General features: G+C 47.4%; 1 protein-coding gene across 1 annotated transcript in view; it reads left to right on the plus strand.

Annotated features, from left to right (window-relative positions):
* Window positions 1-2337: 2337 nt before the first annotated feature.
* Window positions 2338-23024, plus strand: part of LOC311128414 (synaptotagmin-7-like) — a gene marked incomplete at both ends in the record, with an annotated part of 98185 nt that continues 77498 nt past the window's right edge. The window contains one exon of the mRNA XM_084160539.1: window positions 2338-2371. Coding sequence (XP_084016665.1) covers window positions 2338-2371 — 34 coding nt within the window. The remainder of the gene's footprint in view (window positions 2372-23024) is intronic.

Genomic DNA, 23024 nt, shown 5'->3' on the forward strand with positions numbered 1-23024 from the left:
TTGCAAATTACATATTTTAATCTAAAGTGAATAACATTATAATGGCGACAGGTAGCCTAGGGTGTTAAGAGTGATGGGCCACTAACCGAAAGGTTGCTGGTTTGAATCCCAGAGTTGGCGAGGTGGAAAAATCTGCTATTCTGCCCTTGAGCAAGGCAGTTAATCCCCAGCAACAATTGCTCCCTGGGCACTGATGACATGGATGGAGATTAAGGCAGCCCCCCGGACCTCTCTGATTCAGAGGGGTTGGGTTAAATGCAGAAGACACATTTCAGTTGAATGCATTCAGTTGTGCAACTGACTAGGTATCCCCTTTCCCTAAAGTGGTAGCTATCCCAACAATGGGATATGAATAGGCTCTTGAGGAACTAATACACATGTGTAAGCCTCATTAAAGCAACAAATGTGTCAGTGTTCAACCTTAACATTTACTAACAATACAACAGAACAAATGAACCAGAATGGCATTTACTCTGACAGGTGGCATAAAAAAAACATCTGAAAGCGAGTGTGTTGAGTGTCTCAAGAACTGCAAAATTGCTGGGTTTTTCATGCTCAACAGTTTCTCGTGTGTCTCAAGAATGGTCCACCACCCAAAGGACATCCAGCCAACTTGACACAACTGTGGGAAGCATTGGAGTCAACGTGGGCCAGCATCACTGTGGAACGATTTCGACACCTTGTAAAGTCAATGCCCCGACGAATTGTTCTGAGGACAAAAGGGGGTGCAACTCAATATTAGGAAGGTGTTCCTAATGATTTGTACACTCAGTGTATGTCAGTGAGAGAGAGATGCCAGACAGACAACTGAGTTCTGGGACAGGGAAAGCAATATCTTGCAGCCAAAAGGCTTACAATGAGACAGGAAGATGTACATGGCCAACATCACTCCAAGGGCCAGCATATCAGCTCCAATCTCATGGAGGTGTCATTGGCCTCCATTATTATTGAGTACTCAAGGTTAAGGAATGGAAGATGGGCCTACAACCCTGTTGCTTTAGCACATTTTGTTTAAAACATCTTGAATTTAAAATTAGAGTAAGAATGTTTCTCAATTTTATATGGGCAAGCCTATTATCAATAGCAATTAAATGCGTAATTGATAGCCTACATCATTAAATACTTGGCATGTGGTCAAATGAAGATGCGTAAATAAAATTAGTCTACACCAAACTTTAATAGGCCTTTATAACATAAAAATGATTGTACTGTTTGCCATTCGTTGTTTTACAACACTAGAGACCGCTGGTGAGCCATGTCAGTCATGTTGCTACGGGTGGACGTGAGCCGTGAGTAAATCAACTTTTCGTATTGGCTATAACAGTCCTACGGGGAACACAGATTGAGTGTTACAAATAACACGCTCTTTCTCACGCAAGGAAGCGAGGATGAACCAACGCTTATCACACAAAAAATGTGAAGGAGCTATGGTAGGCTACAGCAGGTGCGCGCGAGAAAATGCAACCGTTTCTCAAGCACAACCCCAAATTAATTTGCTACCTGCAGTTGGGAGTCACTGACAACCTGTCGCCCATAGACTACCAACCTGACCAGGCTGAGACTACACATCTACAGACACCTATTCGCACATTTCCAGTTTGGTTAATTATGAGGCCACAAAGGCACACACATTTTCAGGTCTCTTTTTGTGGTGAATCAATCCCTCTGTCCCCTCCATTTGTCCTGGCTGGCTAGGCTCTCTGACTCTCGCCCCCTCTATATGTATTAGCCATCTGAGACGGTTTCTGGAATTCTCAAAGGACATGCTTATGAAATGAAGGGATTATAATGATAATCTTTATTGAGGTGAGGATAAGGATGGTGATTGAAGACTAACATCTAACTAGGTCGAACGAGGAGCGTACAATTTGGTGACGTGGAGTCTCTTCAAATAATAGGCAACATTCAAGTGTATGGTTCGATCAGCTGGCGGGAACCATAGCCCGAACACGGATTTTGACTCCAGCTGCGAGTACTTTGCACGGACTGCTTTCACGTCACCCCGCCCGTCTGCCGTCTGCCCGTCTCCTCCCTGCAATCTTATTGCGACCATCCCTTTTGAGCGCTTCTGAACTGGAGAGACAGAGATAAAAAAAAAAAAAACGAGAGAGCGCGAGAGAGATACTAAATAGATTCAGGCACCAACATTACCTACCTGCTCGAGCGTAATACGGGTAGGACGCTCAAGTACGCACGCGTCCACGCGCACTCGTTGAGTAGCAACACAATAAAAAGCAAGAACTAAAAAGCAAAATTGGAATTGGAGTTTAAAACACGAAGGCTACTCCTTAAAAATAAAAATAGAAGAATACAGCTTTACTGAAAAAAGCAACAGCCATGCATCTAAACAGAGAAGAAGGGAACAGCAAAGGTGAGAGAAAGAAATACATTTATCTATTCCATGCTAGACTGTCTGTCTTCCCTTTTAGGCTAGTTTGTTTGAGGCTCTTGTGTTGGTTCAAAAACGCCCTTGAGTATGATTTGTTGAGCTCAAGTAATGATGCTGGGGGTCATCGCCACAACACAAGCAGCGTGTTATTGCTGATTTGACTAGTGTCATCTCTATCAGAATGCATAGCCCATGATTTTGTTTACTCGTTACATTCCTTGTCATGTGCCTGGATGACATTCAAAGGCTACCTCGTCGTTCATAGACCACACCAAAGGCAATTGTGTAGATGGAATGACTACAATTAGGCTGGCAGCATGGAGACTCGGGTGTAAGATAAAGATGCTTGTGCACTTGTTGTTCTCTAAGTATTGTTAACGTTAGCCTACATGTCACCGGTATTCACGTCAGGTAAACTGAGCGGCAAAGCACACAAGGTCATCTAATCTCCTATCATGTCCACTGGTGTTTGTGTCCCTGTCTGAGAGAAAGAGAGAGAGAGGAGCGTAGTGTGTGTGTGTGTGTGTGTGGGGGGGGGGGGGGGACGACGACGACGACGACGACGACGACACTACCTATTTCAGAAATGTATCCCACGTGCATCGGGGGATTGACAGGTTACAGGGAGAAGTAGTGGCCCTCTTCCCGCCCCAAAGTGTCGCCCCTGGTGGCAAGCAGTAGGCTACACACCTTCACAGCAAACACCTGCTGCTCAGGCAGAGAAATGTGTGAACAAAATGATCCTCTGTGAAGACTGTCAGTGAAACGTGAAATGGCTGAAAACAGCTTTATTCGTTCATGGACTTATTATGGCAGTGAAAAATGCACTTCCAATAAATCACCCAGTTCCAATAAATATTATTGGCTGTAGTCTGAATAGATATTTGCCACATGCGCCGAATACAACAGGTGTAGACCTTACAGTGAAATGCTTACTTACAAGCCCTTAACCAACAATGCCGTTTTTAATTTAAAAAAAAAGTGTTAAGTAAAAAATAGATAAGTAAAAAAAAAAAAGAAGCAAATAATTAAAGAGCAGCAGTAAAATAAAATAACAGTAGGGAGGCTATATACAGGGGGTACCGTACAGAGTCAATGTGCGAGGTAATTGAGGTAATATATACATGTGGGTAGAGTTAAAGTGACTATGCATAAATAATAAACAGAGTAGCAGTAGCGTAAAAGGATGGGGTGGGGGGGGGCAATGCAAATAGTCCGGGTAGCCATGATTAGCTGTTCAGGAGTCTTATGGCTTGGGGGTAGAAGATGTTTGTTTAGAAGCTTCTTGGACCTAGACTTGGCACTCCGGTACTGCTTGCCGTGCGGTAGCAGAGAGAACAGTCTATGACTAGGGTGGCTGGAGTCTTTGACAATTTTTAGGACCTTCCTCTGACACCGCCTGGTATAGAGGTCCTGGATGGCAGGAAGCTTGGCCCCAGTGATGTAGTGGGCCGTATGCACTACCCTCTGTAGTGACTTGCGGTCGGAGGCCAAGCAGTTGCCATACCAGATGGTGATGCAACCAGTCAGGATGCTCTCGATGGTGCAGCTGTATAACTTTTTGAGGATCTGTTTACCCATGCCAAATCTTTTCAGTCTCCTGAGGGGGAATAGGCTTTGTCGTGCCCTCTTCACGACTGTCTTGGTGTGTTTGGACCATGATAGTTTGTTGGTGATGTGGACACCAAGGAACTTGAAGCTCTCAACCTGTTCCACTACAGCCCCGTCGATGAGAATGGGGGCGTGCTCAGTCCTCTTTTTTTTCCTGTAGTCCTGTGACAGATCACTTCCAGAATAGGCCTATATATTGAGGGTCATTTGCAGAGAGGATGGTGTCTGGAACAAGTGGTTTTCTGAACACTGTACTCTATAAAATGACCTAAATCGCTCCACATAATATAGCAAAAGCAAAGTGCAAACTCTGATGAACACAGAAAATGTGAGATTTTTTCATATTCCATCATCCACTCTAGAATTATTGGCTTATTTACTTTTTCACCAAGCCTTCCAAAAAGTTCCTCCAAAAGTATGTGCACACCTGCTCGTCGAACATCTCATTTCAAAGTCATGGGCATTAATATGGATTTGGTCCCCCCTTTGCTGCTATAACAGCCTCCACTCTTCTGGGAAGGCTTTCCACTAGATGTTGGAACATTGCTGTCAGGACTTGCTTCCATTCAGCCACAAGACCATTAGTGAGGTCGGCACTGATGTTGGTCAATTAGGCCTGGCTCGCAGTCGGCATTCCAATTAATCCCGAAGGTGTTCGATGGGGTTGAGGTCAGGGCTCTGTGCAGACCAGTCAAGTTCTTCCAAACCAATCTCGACAAACCTGTAGCTCAATTGGTAGAGCACGGCGCTTGTAACGCCAGGGTAGTGGGTTCGATCCCCGGGACCACCCATACGTAAAAATGGATGCACACATGACTGTAAGTCGCTTTGGATAAAAGTGTCTGCTAAATGGCATATTATTTATTATAAACCATTTCTGTATGGACCTCACTCTGTGCACGGGGGCATTTTCAATGCTGAAACAGGAAAGGGCCTTCCCCAAACTGTTGCCACAAAGTTGGAAGCACAGAATCATCTAGAATGTCATTGTATGCTGTAGCATTAATATTTCCCTTCACTGGAACTAAGGGGCCTAGCCTGAACCATGAAAAACAGCCCCAGACCATTTTTCCTCCTCCACCAAACTTTACAGTTGGCACTATGCATTGGGGCAGGTAGCGTTCTCCTGGCATCCGCCAAACCCAGATTCGTCCGTCGGAGTGCCAGATGGTGAAGCATGATTCATCACTCCAGAGAACGTATTTCCACTGCTCCAGAGTTCAATGGCGGAGAGCTTTACACCACTCCAGCCGACGCTTGGCATTGCATATGGTGATCTTAGGCTTGTGTGCGGCTGCTCGGCCATGGAAACCCATTTCATGAAGCTCCCGATGAACAGTTCTTGTGCTGACGTTGCTTCCGTAGCTCGGTAGCACTACGCGCTTCAGCACTCGGCGGTCCGATTCTGTGAGCTTGTGTGGCCTACCACTCCGCGGCTGAGCCGTTGTTGCTCCTAGACTTTCACAATAACAGCACTTACAGTTGACCGGGGCAGCTCTAGCATGGCAGAAATTGAACGAACTAAGTTGTTGGAAATGTGGCATCCTATGACGGTGCCACGTTGAAAGTCACTGTGCTCTTCAGTACGGGCCAATCTACTGCCAATGTTTGGCTATGGAGATTACATGGTGTGTGCTCGATTTTATACACCTGTCAGCAACGGGTGTGGCTGAAATAGCCGAATCCACTAATTTGAAGTGGTGTCCACATACTTTTGAATGTGGCACCTTTAATTGAATTGTTCGACGATTAACTCTGAAAAAGCAGAGGTCAGAGTCGGTCAATGGGTCAGTAAAATGACTTATAGTGGCTCTGTGAAACAAGAATGCAGCTTTCAGAGGCATCATGCCCATAGGGGCATGTGCCCCCTCAGATTTGTCCTGTTTTTAAATGAATTACTAAACTTAATTTATAAGCCAACGTGTTATCATAATTATTGATAAAAAGATGGCAGCGGGATTTTGCAGTGGGGGCACACTGACTGGACCAGGCAAAGAGTACCCCACCCACATATTCTCCCTAGTAAGTGGTACCTTCCAAGGTGCACCACGGAGCAAAGACACACAGCGTTTGATTAGATTTTCAGTGTTGCCAATTTAGCGACTTTGACGCTATATTTAGCGAGTTTTCAGACCTCTCCAGCGACTTTTATTGGTAAAAGACACTAGTGTGAAATTCAGCTACTTTTCAGTCTGCCTTTGGGGAGTTTTGACATCGAGGATTTCTATGGTTTCATAGCATTTACCAACTTTTCCCACTAAAATTCTGCCGCAAACTAAAGTGGGAGAAGCTGTCTGTGCAACAGAAGTCACCGCAACGGCGCACATACAGGCGGAGAAGCACAAGGAGAGGGGGTGTGCGGCAGGAGAGGGGGCGAAAGCGCTATGTCAGGGACCGCAGTTGTGCTCCAGCAAGGCAAATTGGTGCTGAGACGTAGTCGTGGCAATAGCAAAACGTAATCTAGCCACTTCTAGCAACAAAACAATGAGCCAATAGCGATTCTCACTGAAAAATTGTTGGCAAAACTGTTGATTTTAGCTGCCGGTGATGGGCAGGACTCACATGAGGTATGTTTGTAAAGGAATTGAATCAAGCTATGTAGCCTATTGATTCCTTCTTAATGAATAAATAAAACTAAAATGTTTTGTTGTTTCTCTGTAGTACTAGCCGCCTAGCCATTTTATGACGTTGGCTTTAGCTAGCCAGCTAGATAGGTTCCGAATCTCCCAACCTCATTTCAGGCTATCAATGGAGTTAAAGTAGCTTGTCTAACTATCTTAGCTGGCATGCCTGCTGGCAAGGTTGGTAGACTTTAGAAAAGCAAGCAATTACTAAATGTACTGAGTAAAACTCACATTCCTTTCAATCTTTTACCCAGATTTTAGCAGAGATGCAGAGAAGCGTATTTAATTTCTTTAAGAAAAGAAACACCAGTCAGGAGGTATGCTTAGATATGCAAAAAAAATACTTGTTTTAAATGTAATCATGATATTAGTGTATGAATTATGATGCCATGATATGTGCCTGTATCCCACGTACTGTGTTGTAATGTAATATCCTAGGCATGTTAGTGCAGTATATTGAGATGTGTGATTTACAACAGTCAGAATGACACCCTCATTAAAATGACAATTGAACAGGTAAAGAGTTATGCTAGATAACCTATGCAGAAAAATATACATATTTTAAATATATAATTAGGCATAATGATTAAGACTCTAGATAGCAGGAAAAAGCTTTTCAGGTGTTTGAAATACTTTGTGCCCCTGGCAGCTTTGGCCAGAATCTCACTATTTTATTACACTGATAAGTATAGGCAGCTTTTCCTCTCCTCACAAGGCCACGTGCACTGCAGTGGATGTGTTAAAATACACATAGTCAGTCTCCCTTTCCCTTTCTCAGGTGGGCGAAAGGTCTTTATTAGACAAGTGTTTTACTGCCAGGTTTTACAGATGGTTGTTTGCATAATTAATGGTTCTATCTATAACAAGTGGGGGAAAGAACAACATGCCACAGGTAGGCCTGATTATCATGCACAGACAAATCATATTTTTTTAAGTTGATTAATTTTAGCACAATTCTGTCAAATTGCATCCCACACTGGGTGGCCAATATGACAGTCAGATGATGGTGTGTTTATAGCACAGCAATCCTTTCCAATACAGATATCTGTCCCTCCGTTATTAGTAAATCACATACATCCAAAATGTTGGCCTTCACAGAAGACTACAAGGCTATGGAATCCAGAATGTCCAGCATGTCTTAATTCCACTCTGGAATGGTTTCCACCAATCCATCTCCCAGCAGGGAATCTATTTCCCATCAGGAATGGTTCCCTGACAGGCAGCCTGTGCTGTGCTGTGCTGTGCTGTGCTGTGGGGGCATCCCTACAGTGGCAGGTGATCTGACATCGGCACACACTGGAGGTATTGACTCGGGTTAATCACAGCCCTAGGTAAAGATTAGACCACATCTGAGCCCTAAACTTGCTTATCAGACAACAGCTTCAACCGCCACAACCAATGGCCTTTCCCTGGAAAAGCAGTTTTAGGGGGTTCTAGGTTTTGATCAGTGAGGTTAGGTGGAAACTCAACACACGGTGATAAATCTTTTCTGATGAATTATTTATAGAGGTCACAAAGCCAAGGAAATTTTTTTTATATTTTTTCTGTCGAAGGTTTCTCAATGATTTCAGGATCTTGATCCTGCTGGCGGCCAAAATCCAAACATACCGTTAATAATGCTATGCTAAATGTCATATTAATGGTATATGTCAAATGTTATATCATTGATGGAGAGTTTATCACCTTTATCCATCCTGTTTATTAGTATTCCTGCAGGGTGGATCTGATGTCATAGCAGAGCAATAATCCAAACACTGGGAGAAGGTCAGAGGTATTGTGTTAGATGTCAGGACGTTTGTCTAACGTGTTCAGGTCTCCCATGTTAGATAAGTTAGATCAGGGGTAATACGTCTTCACTGGAAAACAAACTGCCACTCCTCTCAAAGCATTGTGGTCATTTTGCATATACAATACATTAATTATCAGCTTAGGTCTAGCTACATTCACAAAGTGTGTGTGTTTTTGGACATGGACTACTCACATATCCGCCTGTACTGCAGATACACTCCATGCCCTTTTTATGACCTTTACCTGATGTGTTCTGATGTGAATGGAATCTTTGATAGTCTTCCATCCGTAAGATAACTTGGCTGCGGGGTGTCTGTAATGTCTGTCTAGTGCACCTTGTCTCGTGTGGGCTGGATCTGTGATAGTGGAGGACAGTGAAATTGTTTCACTCTACTGTGTCTTTAGTGATCTGGGAGTTTTCCATGGCATCGCTCTAGCTCTATCATCCATTCTGTGGATAAGAGATGTGCTGGGAGATTGTAGCACCATGACTCTGTCAGGGCCAGACACAGAGGAGAGACAGTGAGGGAGGGAGGCAGTAGGCATGGAGGGAGGGAGGGAGACAGTAAGCATGGAGGGAGGGAGGGAGACAGTAAGCATGGAGGGAGGGAGGGAGGGAGACAGTAAGCATGGAGGGAGGGAGGGAGACAGTAAGGAGGGAGGGAGGGAGACAGTAAGCATGGAGGGAGGGAGGGAGACAGTAGGCATGGAGGGAGGGAGGGAGCCAGTAAGCATGGAGGGAGGGAGGGAGATAGTAAGCATGGAGGGAGGGAGGGAGACAGTAAGCATGGAGGGAGGGAGGGAGACAGTAAGCATGGAGGGAGGGAGTAAGACAGTAGGCATGGAGGGAGGGAGACAGTAGGCATGGAGGGAGGGAGACAGTAGGCATGGAGGGAGGGAGACAGTAGGCATGGAGGGAGGGAGGGAGCCAGTAAGCATGGAGGGAGGGAGGGAGGGAAACAGTAAGCATGGAGGGAGGGAGACAGTAGGCATGGAGGGAGGGAGGGAGGGAGACAGTAAGCATGGAGGGAGGGAGGGAGACAGTAAGCATGGAGGGAGGGAGACAGTGGGCATGGAGGGAGGGAGAGAGTAGGCATGGAGGGAGGGAGGGAGCCAGTAAGCATGGAGGGAGGGAGGGAGACAGTAGGCATGGAGGGAGGGAGACAGTAGGCATGGAGGGAGGGAGGGAGACAGTAGGCATGGAGGGAGGGAGACAGTAGGGAAGGAGGGAGGGAGACAGTAGGGAAGGAGGGAGGGAGACAGAATGGAAGAAGGGAGGGAGGGAGACAGTAGGCATGGAAGGAGGGAGGGAGACAGTAGGGAAGGAGGGAGGGAGGGAGGCAGTAGGGAAGGAGGGAGGGAGTCGGTAGGGAAGGAGGGAGGGAGACAGTAGGGAAGGAGGGAGGGAGGGAGACAGTAGGGAAGGAGGGAGGGAGGGAGTCGGTAGGGAAGGAGGGAGGGAGACAGTAGGGAAGGAGGGAGGGAGGGAGACAGTAGGGAAGGAGGGAGAGAGGGAGTCTGTAGGGAAGGAGGGAGGGAGGGTGACAGTGGGGAAGGAGGGAGGGAGAGAGTAGGGAAGGAGGGAGGGAGGGAGAGAGTAGGGAAGGAGGGAGGGAGACAGTAGGGAATGAATGAGGGAGGGAGAGAGTAGGGAAGGAAAGAGGGAGACAGTAGGGAAAGAGGGAGAGAGGGAGACAGTAGGGAAGGAGGGAGGAAGGGTGACAGTAGGGAAGGAGGGAGGGAGGGAGAGAGTAGGTAAGGAGGGAGGGAGGGAGAGAGTAGGGAAGGAGGGAGGGAGGGAGACAGTAGGGAAGGAGGGAGGGAGGAGAGAGAGTAGGGAAGGAGTGAGGGAGGGAGACAGTAGGGAAGGATGGAGGGAGGGAGACAGTAGGGAAGGAGGGAGGGAGGGAGAGAGTAGGGAAGGAGGGAGGGAGGGCGAGAGTAAGGAAGGAGGGAGGGAGGGAGAGAGTAGGGAAGGAGGGAGGAAGGGAGACAGTAGGGAAGGAGGGAGGGAGGGAGACAGTAGGGAAGGAGGGAGGAAGGGAGACAGTAGGGAAGGAGGGAGGGAGGGAGAGAGTAGGGAAGGAGGGAGAGAGGGAGACAGTAGGGAAGGAGGGAGGGAGACAGTAGGGAAGGAGAGAGGGAGGGAGCGAGACAGTAGGGAGGGAGGGAGAGAGTAGGGAAGGAGGGAGGGAGGGAGACAGTAGGGAGGGAGGGAGAGAGTAGGGAAGGAGGGAGGGAGACAGTAGGGAAGGAGGGAGGGAGGGAGAGAGTTGGGAAGGAGGGAGGGAGGGAGACAGTAGTGAAGGAGGGAGGGAGACAGTAGGGAAGGAGGGAGGGAGGGAGGGAGGGAGACAGTAGGGAAGGAGGGTGGGAGGGAGAAGGTAGGGAAGGAGGGAGGGGACAAATGTGGAGATGGATGCACACACATTGGTCAGTCATGATGAGGAGCTTTTTCCATCCCGTCTGAGGTAATTGCCTAATAATACCAGTATCCAGATCCATTGTCAAATGTCTTGTTAATATTACATTCCTTAAAGGGAGAAATAATGAGCTACAATCATCTGGCTTATCAGTGTTTTATATGAGGGGAGGGAGAGAGAGAGGAGGAGCTGAAAAGAGGGAGAGGAGAGAGAGAGAGATGGAGGGAGGAAAAAGCAGCTATTAGTCAGGTGCTGGCAATAATAGCCATCTGAAATGAATGTATTTTTATCCCATGGTGGTATAACTCTGGGGTGTAATGTGGGGAAGGCACAGAGATCAGTTCCTCTCACTATCATACAGACTCAGGGAGTACAGAGACTGGAAGGCAGGATTGGAGAAGATGTGGTTCTGTTTGTTTTTACACAATGCTATAACCGAACAAAAGGCAAAGATGAGACAGAAAGACAGGAAAGCAGACTGGTAAATAGATAAAGAAAGTGAGCCTTGTGATACTAGGGCAATATGATTAGAGAGAGACAGAAAGTGAGAAAAGCATGGATGGGAAGCAGGCCTTTGAATGGTGTTTTGCCTGGGTCAGACATTGGAGTCCCCCACCGCCTCAGTAAACCATCACATTGATTAACCAAGACGGAACCTGACTTGGATTGAAGGGAATTTAGATTCAGGAGGGAAGGAGAGAGAAGGTGTGTGTTTGTGCGTGCGTGTGAGTGGGTGGGTGCATTAGGATGGGCGTATGCTTACACACGTGTGTTTCTCTACTGTTACATAACACTCTCTGGTTCAGTATAGACAGTGGTGTCTCTGTTATGTGCACGACTCAAGTCACCATCTCTCCTCTCCTCTCTTCCCCCAGTGACCCACTTGTCCTCAGCTCGGGCTCTCCTGCTTACTCTTCCCCTTGCCACCACTGCCTCCCTCTCTTTTTGTCTCATGATTATTCACAAGTAGATGCATACATTCAGGCAGAGCACCAGGAAGGGAAGAGATAATGATGAAATCTGGTAGGGCACAGGCGAGAAACTGTCTCTCAGCAGCAAGTGTTTGTTGAGAATGATATAAGTCGACAAAGAGGTTTATAGAGAAAGATGGAAAATGAGAATTGGAGATAGAAACAGAGGGAGGGAGAGGGGGTCAGCACTTTGAGAGAACATCTAGGCTATGCCTCCCAGAAGAGAGTGCTTTTAAAGAGGCAGAAAAGAGAGAGAGAGAGAAGTATGCCTTTTAATCAGTGAGCTCATTGAAGGCGTGTTGGTTCCCAGAGACTCTACATGGACAGTAAACTAGAGAGAGAGGAAGGAGGGAATGAGGGAGGGAAACAGAAGAGGGGTGATGCATTGTTTTGTTTCTGTTTATAACATTTCTTAGCTCAGTTTGTTTTGGATGTTGATAATGGTAATGGACTGCATTTAGGTGCCTTTTACTGTATCAGACCAAATCAAAATGTATTGGTTGCGTTCACAGATTTGCAGTTGTATTCGCATGTGCAGCGAAATGCTTATTTTTCTAGCTCGAACAGTGCAGTAATATCTAGCAATACAATAACAATAAACACATAATCCCAAAAATATATATAATTAAGAAATATCAGACAAGCAATGTTAGTGTCTGGAAGATAAATATATATAAAGTGCCTTCAGAATGTATTCACACACCTCTACTTTTTCCACATTTTCTTGTGGGATAAAAATGTATTTCATTGTCTTATTTCTACACAAAATACTCAAATGTCAACGTGGATTTTTTTTACGGACATTTGTAAAAAATATATATATGAAAAATAATACACTAATATATCTTGATTAGATAAGTATTCAACGCCCTGAGTCATACATGTTTGAAACACCTTTGGCATCGATTACAGTTGTGAGTCTTTCTGGGTAAGTCTAAGAGCTTTGCACACCTACAGTGAGGGAAAAAAGTATTTGATCCCCTGCTGATTTTGTACGTTTGCCCACTGACAAAGACATGATCAGTCTATAATTTTAATGGTAGGTTTATTTGAACATTGAGAGACAGAATAACAACAAAACAATCCAGAAAAAGCATGTCAAAAATGTTATAAATTGATTTGCATTTTAATGAGGGAAATAAGTATTTGACCCCTCTACAAAACACGACTTAGTACTTGGTGGCAAAACCCTTGTTGGCAATCACAGAGGTCAGACGTTTCTTGTAGTTGGCCACCAGGTTTGCACACGTCTCAGGAGGGATTTTGTCCCACTCTTCTTTGCAGATCTTCTCCAAGTCATTAAGGTTTCGAGGCTGACGTTTGGCAACTCGAACCTTCAGCTCCCTCCACAGATTTTCTATGGGATTAAGGTCTGGAGACTGGCTAGACCACTCCAGGACCTTAATGTGCTTCTTTTTGAGCCACTCCTTTGTTGCCTTGGCCGTGTGTTTTGGGTCATTGTCATGCTGGAATACCCATCCACGACCCATTTTCAATGCCCTGGCTGAGGGAAGGAGGTTCTCACCCAAGATTTGACGGTACATGGCCCCGTTCATCGTCCCTTTGATGCGGTGAAGTTGTCCTGTCCCCTTAGCAGAAAAACACCCCCAAAGCATAATGTTTCCACCTCCATGTTTGACGGTGGGGATGGTGTTCTTGGGGTCATAGGCAGCATTCCTCCTCCTCCAAACACAGCGAGTTGAGTTGATGGCAAAGAGCTCGATTTTGGTCTCATCTGACCACAACACTTTCACCCAGTTCTCCTCTGAATCATTCAGATGTTCATTGGCAAACTTCAGACGGGCCTGTATATGTGCTTTCTTGAGCAGGGGGACCTTGTGGGCGCTGCAGGATTTCAGTCCTTCACGGCGTAGTGTGTTACCAATTGTTTTCCTAGTGACTATGGTCCCAGCTGCCTTGAGATCATTGACAAGATCCTCCCGTGTAGTTCTGGGCTGATTCCTCACCGTTCTCATGATCATTGCAACTCCACAAGGTGAGATCTTGCATGGAGCCCCAAGCCGAGGGAGATTGACAGTTCTTTTGTGTTTTTTCCATTTGCGAATAATCACACCAACTGTTGTCACCTTCTCACCAAGCTGCTTGGCGATGGTCTTGTAGCCCATTCCAGCCTTGTGTAGGTCTACAATCTTGTCCCTGACATCCTTGGAGAGCTCTTTGGTCTTGGCCATGGTGGAGAGTTTGGAATCTGATTGATTGATTGCTTCTGTGGACAGGTGTCTTTTATACAGGTAACAAACTGAGATTAGGAGCACTCCCTTTAAGAGTGTGCTCCTAATCTCAGCTCGTTACCTGTATAAAAGACACCTGGGAGCCAGAAATCTTTCTGATTGAGAGGGGGTCAAATACTTATTTCCCTCACTGTGTATATATATATATATATATATATATATATATATATATATATATATATATAGAGAGAGAGAGAGAGAGAGAGAGAGAGAGAGACTCTCTTTATTTTTATTGCTTACATTATTAAAGTGACCAGTGTCCCTCAAAAAGCTTGCTGTGTCATGTAACTTAGAATTTCTCAATATCAGGCCATTTATATGCATCTCATAGAAAGAGCATGGGACTATAGCATGCATGCTCGGTAATTCAGATTGGCATGTAACATGCATGACAACAGTGACTCTAGCTGTTAAGGCTTTGAAGTGTGTTTAACACAGGTTAATCCAGTAGTGAGTGGAGATGGGAAGATGGAGGAAGTCATTCTCCCCAGAGCATCCTACTAGCAGGAGGACTAGAGATCCTGATTAGCTCATTCTCATTTGTAGAAGACATGAGACATTATAGCATTTACTATAAATTCATCACGAGAGAAAGTGAGATCGAGAGGGAGGGGGTGGGGGTGTTATAAGGATGAATAATACAAGGATTTGTGGTTTTTGGTGAGAACTTTGTCATTCCACAGAGTACAGGTGTAACAGTGAGTCATGGTGGCACTCAGGATAGAGGATGAGGAAGGGGAGGGCGTTGTGTGTCTCAGGGGAGCAGAATGGACATCAGAGAGAGATGAGGCAGTGGGGGAGTGAGGTCACCACAGACACATGCTCCTTCTCACATTTCAAACTGCACCAGTTCTATTAGGCTTGTCCAGATCTTCATATTGTCGTACCGTCCTTCTGTCATAACGCGATTTACGGTATTATAACTTAAACAGTATTATAACTTAAAAAGTAGCTACAAATGTTTACATTTATTTAAAGACTTCAAATAAATAGTTTTGATGGTATTTAAATACCATCCCGTGGCTTTTTTCAAATACCTCTGTATACAGTATATACAGTATACCACCCAAGCCTAATTTCTATCTCACCTAACATACTCAAACTACACACACCGTTATTACACTCTCCTCTATGCAATACCATTGTCACCTTTTGAGTAAGATGAAAATATTGGATGGATAAATTAATGGATAGATTAATGGATAGATGGATAGATTAATGGATAGAGGGATAGATTAATGGAGGGATGGATATATTAATGGATGGATGGATGGATGGATGGATGGATGGATGGATGGATGGATGGATGGATGGATGGATGGATGGATGGATGGATGGGTTTATGGACAGTAAATGGAAAGAAGAGGGAAAATAGTTTTTAACCAAAGAGAAAAAGATGGGGGCATATTTTAAGACTTGGAATGGTAGAGGAAGCATTTTAAAGACAGCCACAGACATTCATATTGCCAGGAACAGATGGTGGGACAGATCTTCCCACAGACAGACTCAGCCTGCCAATACCAGTCTGACAGAACAAACTCACACCATGCACACACTGTGCCCACCACACACACACACACACACACACACACACACACACACACACACACACACACATACACACACACACACACACACACACACACACACACAGCTATGTCTTACTATACTTGTGAGGACTTTTTGGGGATCAACCTAACCCTAACCTTAACTCTAACCCGAAACCAACGACTAACCCTAATTCTAACCCTAACCCCAATTCTAACCCTAACCCTTAACCTAACCCCTAAGCCTAAAATAGCCTTTTTACAAGTGAGGACCGGCAAAATGTCCTAATTTCTCTGAATTTTAGTTGGTTTACTATTCTTGTGAGGACTTATGGTACTCACAAGTATAGTAAAACGTGCACACACACACACACACACACACACACACACACACACACACAGACTGTCAGTCAAACCCAAGAGTGTCTCAGTAAGTGCCATGCCTTCAAACACTTGGAGATGAAAGACAATCTGGGACTTTGTCCACCCTCCAACCTCACCCTCTTTTCCACCCTCTCTCTCTCAATCTCTTTCTCTCTCTCTCTTCTCTTCTCTTCTATTTTATTTTCCATCCCCTTCATCAACTGCTTCCCCCATCTCTTTCCTCCTTATCAAGACTCACCCCCTCCTCTACTTCTAGATCTTTTCTCTACCTTCCTCATTCCCTCTCTTCCTGTCCTCTTCCCCCCTGCCTGTCTTTCTCTTCTCCTTCCTCATTCCCTCTCTTCCTGTCCTCTTCCCCCCTGCCTGTCTTTCTCTTCTCCTTCCTCATTCCCTCTCTTCCTGTCCTCTTCCCCCCTGCCTGTCTTTCTCTTCTCCTTCCTCATTCCCTCTCTTCCTGTCCTCTTCCCCCCTGCCTGTCTTTCTCTTCTCCTTCCTTACTGTAGCTCACTCTTCCCTTTGATCCCCTGTCCTACTTCCTGTTATCCGCTTGTGTTCTCCCTAGGTTTCTAGGAAACAAACACATTTGTATTCTCTGCTCCCCTCCTTCATCAGTAGTCTGCTCACTCTTGGATGACAATGCTTATCGTCTGTTGTTTGTTTTGCCAGTACTGTATATTAGTGTGGTCTGGTGAGCTGGGAATCAGACAGACGTGTGTGTGTGCGTGCTCGTGTGTGTACGTGCGTGTATCTGCCAAATCTGTAATCTGGTGGACAGGCCCAGCAGTCACCTGAAGCCCAGAGCTAGCTACTCTCCACACTCCATCCTACACCACATGTGACCTTTAGTAGCGTAGATTTGATATATTACAGTCATAATTGCTATTCCATCATTATCAGCTATCCATATCCACTCTGTTGTCCCATGGGATGTGTACGGATATGAGGAGACGTGACTGTGTTTACTTGGTGTTTGTGCACACTAGCCTAATGGATAAAAAAAGTAACATATTAGGTTGTGTGTGTGTTGTTATTATCTGTGTGTGTGCGGGAGGTAATACTCCTCGATGCCTGACAGAGGGTTTGTATGTATCAATGACATAATAACTGGTTTGCCAGCTGTCATAACACCCTACTTTTTTCCTCCCTGTCATTCTATTTATCTCCCTCTGTTCTTAAGGGACTGTGTTTGTGCCCGTCTCTCAGCCCGATGTGCACACAAACAGTCAACTTAATTACAGAGAAGCTGAGAGAGGGGGAAGAAGAGGACAAAGAGCAATGAGACCCCTCATTTCAGGGTTTGAGGTTCAGAGGGGAGAGGAGAGAGGGAAACGCGAGGGAGAGGTAAGAGGGAGAGAGGACCGGTGACTAGGAGGAGGAGTTAGTCGGGAGGGTGATGTGTCTGAACCAGAGGCTGAGAGAGGAGGCACAGAGAGCTATGAGGGTGCAGCAGTTTAGAGAGAGGAAGGGAGCAGCGAAAGCTGGGAGCAGCCTGTGTTTATTTCTAAGTAAATTATTTGCATAATTTAGTAGAGCTTTTAAGTGGCCATGTGGGCTCTGCCCAAGTTTAATGGACAGTCAGGGGATGGCCGCAGACACACGCTTTACAGGGAACCACACACTGCCACACTGTCAGAGAGACGGTCCCTAAATATCACAGCTCAGCAGGTGCTTCAAAGGAAACCCAGACAGAGATATGGAGCTCTATGGGGCCTCAGCACAACACATATGCTCAGCAAACACAAACTGACAAACACTGTGAGGAAATTCACACTGACACAACAGCAGAACACAGTAGTAGAATCCCCAAGCCCCTGTCAGTCTCCTCCATGCTGTCCTCACCTCTCTGTGGCCCGTTAATCCACTCCAGGTGTTTATTATTGAAGCGTGAAGAGACCACGTATCACGTAAAGAAACCCTAGTCCTTCATGCTGTCACCTGTTCACTGCCTCTCTCTATCTCTCTCTCTTCCTAAATCTCTCCTGCTCACACACCCGCTCCTCATAATGGGCTCTCCGATCGCTTTGGCACCAAGGCCCACGACCATAAAACACTGCATGGATCAGAGGAGCACCAGTCAGAAAGATGGGAGGGAGAGAGAGGGAGAGAGATGAAAGAAAGAAAGAGAATGAGAGAGAGAAAGAAAGAAAAAAAGAGACACAGACAGATGGAGAGTGAAGGACAGACAGACTGAAAGTGAGTAAAAGGTGAAAGAGTGAGTGAGGGTGTACTGTGCTTGTTGTTTGTGTAGTTGTGTCAGTGCCATACATGCTCATTACCCATTTGAGAGTGATGTGGAGTCTTCTGCCAGGACTACACTATTGAGGCCTCTGCCAACTCAACTGCTCTGCTTTTAGGCTAGCTGTCTTGAACTATTATTGGCTTTTCATGTTATTTATATGCTTAGAAGACATTATATCCAAATGCGTCAAAGCTGTCCCAAAATGGATGGATACTAAAAGTAAGTCAAGGTAACATTTATTTTAAATCTCTTTTCAAAGACATAGTACTTTGGGAATTTTTCAAAATAACAAACATGGCAGGTGCATAAAAAATTAATATTTTAGAAGCACCCAAGAGGGGAACACTGAGAAAGAGTGTCCTACATTCAAGCAAAGTGTAAAACCTGTTTATACTGGGGTTAAATTCAACACATTCAGATCAGAGCTACGTAAATCAGATCAGTGATAGTCTGCATTTTCACTGTCCAGTCTGTTACATAAACAAGTTTCTGCTGGTTTCATCATCCAGTCTCATAAAAATAATTCACTACAAACTTGTTCAGCCAAGCGTGTTGTCTTGTTGCATCTGTAGTAGTGAACATTACAAGATGATTGAGGACAACAAACTATGTGAACTGAAGAAGTGTAATAATTCTAGTGTCACGGATTCCGCCGAGGCTGCTCCTCCTCCTTGTTCGGGCAGGCTTCGGCGTTCGTCGTCCCCGGAGTACTAGCTGCTACCGTTTGATGTTATCTATGTTTGCTTGGTTTTGTCTGATTAGTGCACCTGTTCCATATCACGTATTGATTATGTCACCTATAAGTTTCCTTTGGTTTTGTTTGTAGTTGTGTGTTGTTGTCCGCCTGTCCGTTGATGTCTCTGTACGTTCTTATTGTGGAACGAGTATTTTACGCACTGTGTTGCGTAATCGTTTTGCCTCCTGTGTTTTCGAGGCCGTTTGCTTTTGTTCGCTATTCAGTCTTAAGTAAAGTCGTTTTGACTGAGCCTCTGTGTCCTGCGCCTGACTCCTACACCGCATCCACATCAGCTATTGTGACAGAACAACACACCATTCATGGAGTCAGCAGGAGCAGCGGCGGCGACCGAGTCGCTGGAGGATCGGGTCAGCTGCCAGGAGGCCATGATCCAGCAACTCGGCTCCGCCATGCAGGAGGCAATGAACACCCTGCGCCGATGGGAAAGGGGAGGCGTGCCCACACCTCCTCCTACGTTACCACCACCATCGGCCAGCCCCACCAGACCAGCTCCGGAATCCAGTGGGATTCGGCTCTCGCTCCCGAGGGCGTATGATTGCACCGCAGCCGGGTGTCAGGGCTTCCTCCTTTCAGGTGGAACTCTACCTGGCCACCATACACCCGGCGCCCTCGGGATACGAGAGCGTTTCCGCCCTCATCTCCTGTCTCTCCGGCAAGGCGTTGGAGTGGGCCAACGCCGAATGGAGGGGAATAGACGCCGCCACCACCAGCTACGCGGAGTTCTCCCGCCGCTTCAGGGCAGTTTTCGATCACCCTCCTGAGGGTAAAGCGGCGGGGGAGCGTCTGTTCCACCTCCGACAGGGGAAGAGGAGCGCACAGGAGTTCGCCCTGGATTTCCGGACTCTAGCGGCGGATGCGGGGTGGAATGAGAGGGCCCTCATCGATCACTATCGGTGTAGCCTGCGTGAGGACGTTCGTCGAGAGCTGGCCTGCAGGGACACAATCTGTCCTTCGACCAGCTAGTGGACATGTCCATCCGACTGGATACCCTGCTGGCCACCCGCGGACGTTCCGAGATGGGGCCGTCCATTCCATCCCCCAGCACCTCCGAGCCGAGCCCAATGGAGCTTGGGGGTGCTGGCGCTAGAGAAAGAAGGAGAGAGAACCCGAGGGGGGCCGTCCCCTGCACCAGCTGCTGTGGCCGTGGAGGACACACTGCGGCTAGGTGCTGGGGAGGGTCTCCAAGGAATCAAGGCAACAGGTCGCGCACTGGGGAGTCATTTCAGGTGAGTAGGCACCCCACTCACCCAGAGCTCTCTGTTGTTCACTTGTGTATACCTGTGGTATTTCCTCAGGTTGCATCTCATTCCCAGCATAAGGCGCTAGTCGATTCAGGCGCAGCTGGGAATTTTATTGATCGGAAATTTTGCTCTAAGTTAGGGATTCCCCTCCTGCCCGTTGATGCACCCTTTCCTGTCCATGCCCTAGATAGCCGCCCGTTGGGATCTGGGTTGATTAGGGAGGTCACAGCGCCACTGAAGATGAAGACGCAGGGGGGTCATGAGGAGATTATTCAGTTGTACCTCATTGACTCACCTGCGTATCCCGTGGTGCTGGGGCTTCCTTGGTTAATCACCCATGACCCTACCATTTCGTGGCAACAGAGGGCTCTCAAGGAATGATCTGGCCAGTGTGTTGGGCGATGTTTAGGTGTTTCCGTTGGGGCGACCACGGTGGAGAGTCCGAACCAAGTGCCCGCAATGCACATTCCCCCTGAGTATGAGGATTTGGCACTCGTGTTCAGCAAGACGAGGGCGGCGCGTTTACCACCTCATAGACAGGGAGATTGTGCGATAAACCTCCAGACCGGTGCGGCGCTTCCGCGGAGCCATGTGTATCCTCTGTCTCAAGAGGAGACGGCGATTATGGAAACCTACATAGCTGAGTCCCTGAGACAAGGATACATACGGTCCTCCACTTCCCCTGCGTCCTCGAGTTTCTTTTTTGTGAAGAAAAAGGATGGAGGTTTGCGCCCGTGTATTGATTATCGTAGTCTCAATCAGATCACTGTGAAATACAGTTACCCTCTACCTCTGATTGCGAGTATGACTGAATCATTACGCGGAGCGCGTTTCTTCACAAAACTGGATATCAGGAGCGCTTATAACTTGGTGCGCATTAGGGAGGGAGATGAATGGAAGACGGCATTTAGTACCACCTCAGGTCATTATGAGTATCTTGTCATGCCATACGGGTTAATGAATGCTCCTTCAGTCTTCCAATCATTTGTAGACGAGATCTTACGGGACCTGCATGGGCAGGGAGTGGTAGTGTACATTGACGACATCCTAGTGTACTCTGCTATACGAGCCGAGCATGTAGCCCTGGTGCGCCGAGTGTTGGGTAGGCTGTTGGAGCATGACTTGTATGTCAAGGCAGAGAAATATCTGTTTTTCCAGGAGTCCATCTCCTTCTTGGGTCATCGGTTGTCCGCGTCAGGGGTGAAGATGGAGATTGACCGGGTGTCAGCCGTGCGTAACTGGCAAACCCCAACCACTGTTAAAGAGGTGCAGCAGTTTTTGGGTTTTGCCAATTACTACCGGAGGTTTATCCAGGGTTTTGGACAGGTGGCAGCTCCCATTACGTCCCTGCTGAAGGGGGGCCCGGTGCGTTTGCAGTGGTCGGCTGAAGCGGACAGGGCGTTTCGTAAACTTAAGGACCTGTTCACTTCGGCTCCGGTGCTGGCGCACCCGGACCCCACTTTAGCGTTCCAGGTAGAGGTGGACGCGTCAGAGGCCGGTATTGGGGCAGTACTGTCGCAACGCTCCGGCACGCCTCCTAAGCTCCGTCCCTGCGCTTTTTATTCTAAAAAGCTCAGCCCGGCGGAGCGTAATTATGACGTAGGGGACAGGGAGCTGTTAGCCGTGGTTCAAGCCCTAAAGGTGTGGAGGCATTGGCTTGAGGGGGCTCAACACCCTTTTCTCATTCTGACTGACCATCGTAACCTGGAGTACATCCGGGCAGCGAGGAGATTGAACCCTCGTCAGGCTAGGTGGAACATGTTCCTGACCCGGTTCGTTTTTAAGATCACGTACATCCCAGGGTCCCAGAACGGTAAGGCAGATGCCCTGTCCCGGCGGTATGACACAGAGGAGAGGTCCATTGAGCCCACTCCCATACTGCCGGAGTCTTGTCTGGTGGCACCGGTGGTATGGGAGGTCGGTGCGGAAATTGAGCGGGCGTTACGCACCGACCCTACTCCCCCAGAGTGTCCAGTGGGTCGGACGTACGTGCCGCTCGAGGTCCGTGATCGTCTCATCTATTGGGCTCATACGTCACCCTCCTCTGGACATCCAGGTATTGGCCGGACAGTGCACTGCCTTAGTGTTAAGTGGTGGCCAACATTGGCTAGGGACGTGAGCGTTTATGTCTCCTCCTGCTCGGTGTGCGCGCAGTGTAAGGTGCCTAGACACCTGCCCAGGGGGAAGTTACAACCCCTGCCAGTTCCACAACGGCCGTGGTCTCACCTCTCGGTGGACTTTGTCACGGACCTTCCCCCCTCTCAGGGGAATACCACTATTCTGGTCGTTGTGGATCGGTTCTCTAAGGCCTGTCGTCTCATTCCAATGCCGGGTCTCCCTACTGCCCTACAGACCGCTGAGGCCTTGTTCACCCACGTCTTCCGGCACTACGGGGTTCCCGAGGATATAGTGTCTGATCGGGGTCCCCAATTCACCTCTAGAGTCTGGAGGGCGTTCATGGAACGCTTGGGGGTCTCGGTTAGCCTTACCTCGGGTTACCACCCGGAGAGTAATGGGCAGGTGGAGAGAGTGAACCAGGATGTGGGTAGGTTTCTGAGATCCTATTGCCAGGGCCGGCCGGAGGAGTGGTCGGGGTATATCCCCTGGGCAGAGATGGCTCAGAACTCTCTCCGCCACTCCTCTACTAACCTGACCCCCTTTCAGTGTGTGTTAGGTTATCAGCCGGTTCTGGCACCATGGCATCAGAGCCAGATCGAGGCTCCGGCGGTGGATGAGTGGTTTCGGCGCGCGGAGGAGACGTGGAACGCTGCCCACGTACATCTGCAGCGGGCCATCCG

Source organism: Coregonus lavaretus (genome assembly GCF_964263955.1).
Source record: "Coregonus lavaretus genome assembly, chromosome: 4".
NCBI lineage: Eukaryota > Metazoa > Chordata > Actinopteri > Salmoniformes > Salmonidae > Coregonus > Coregonus lavaretus.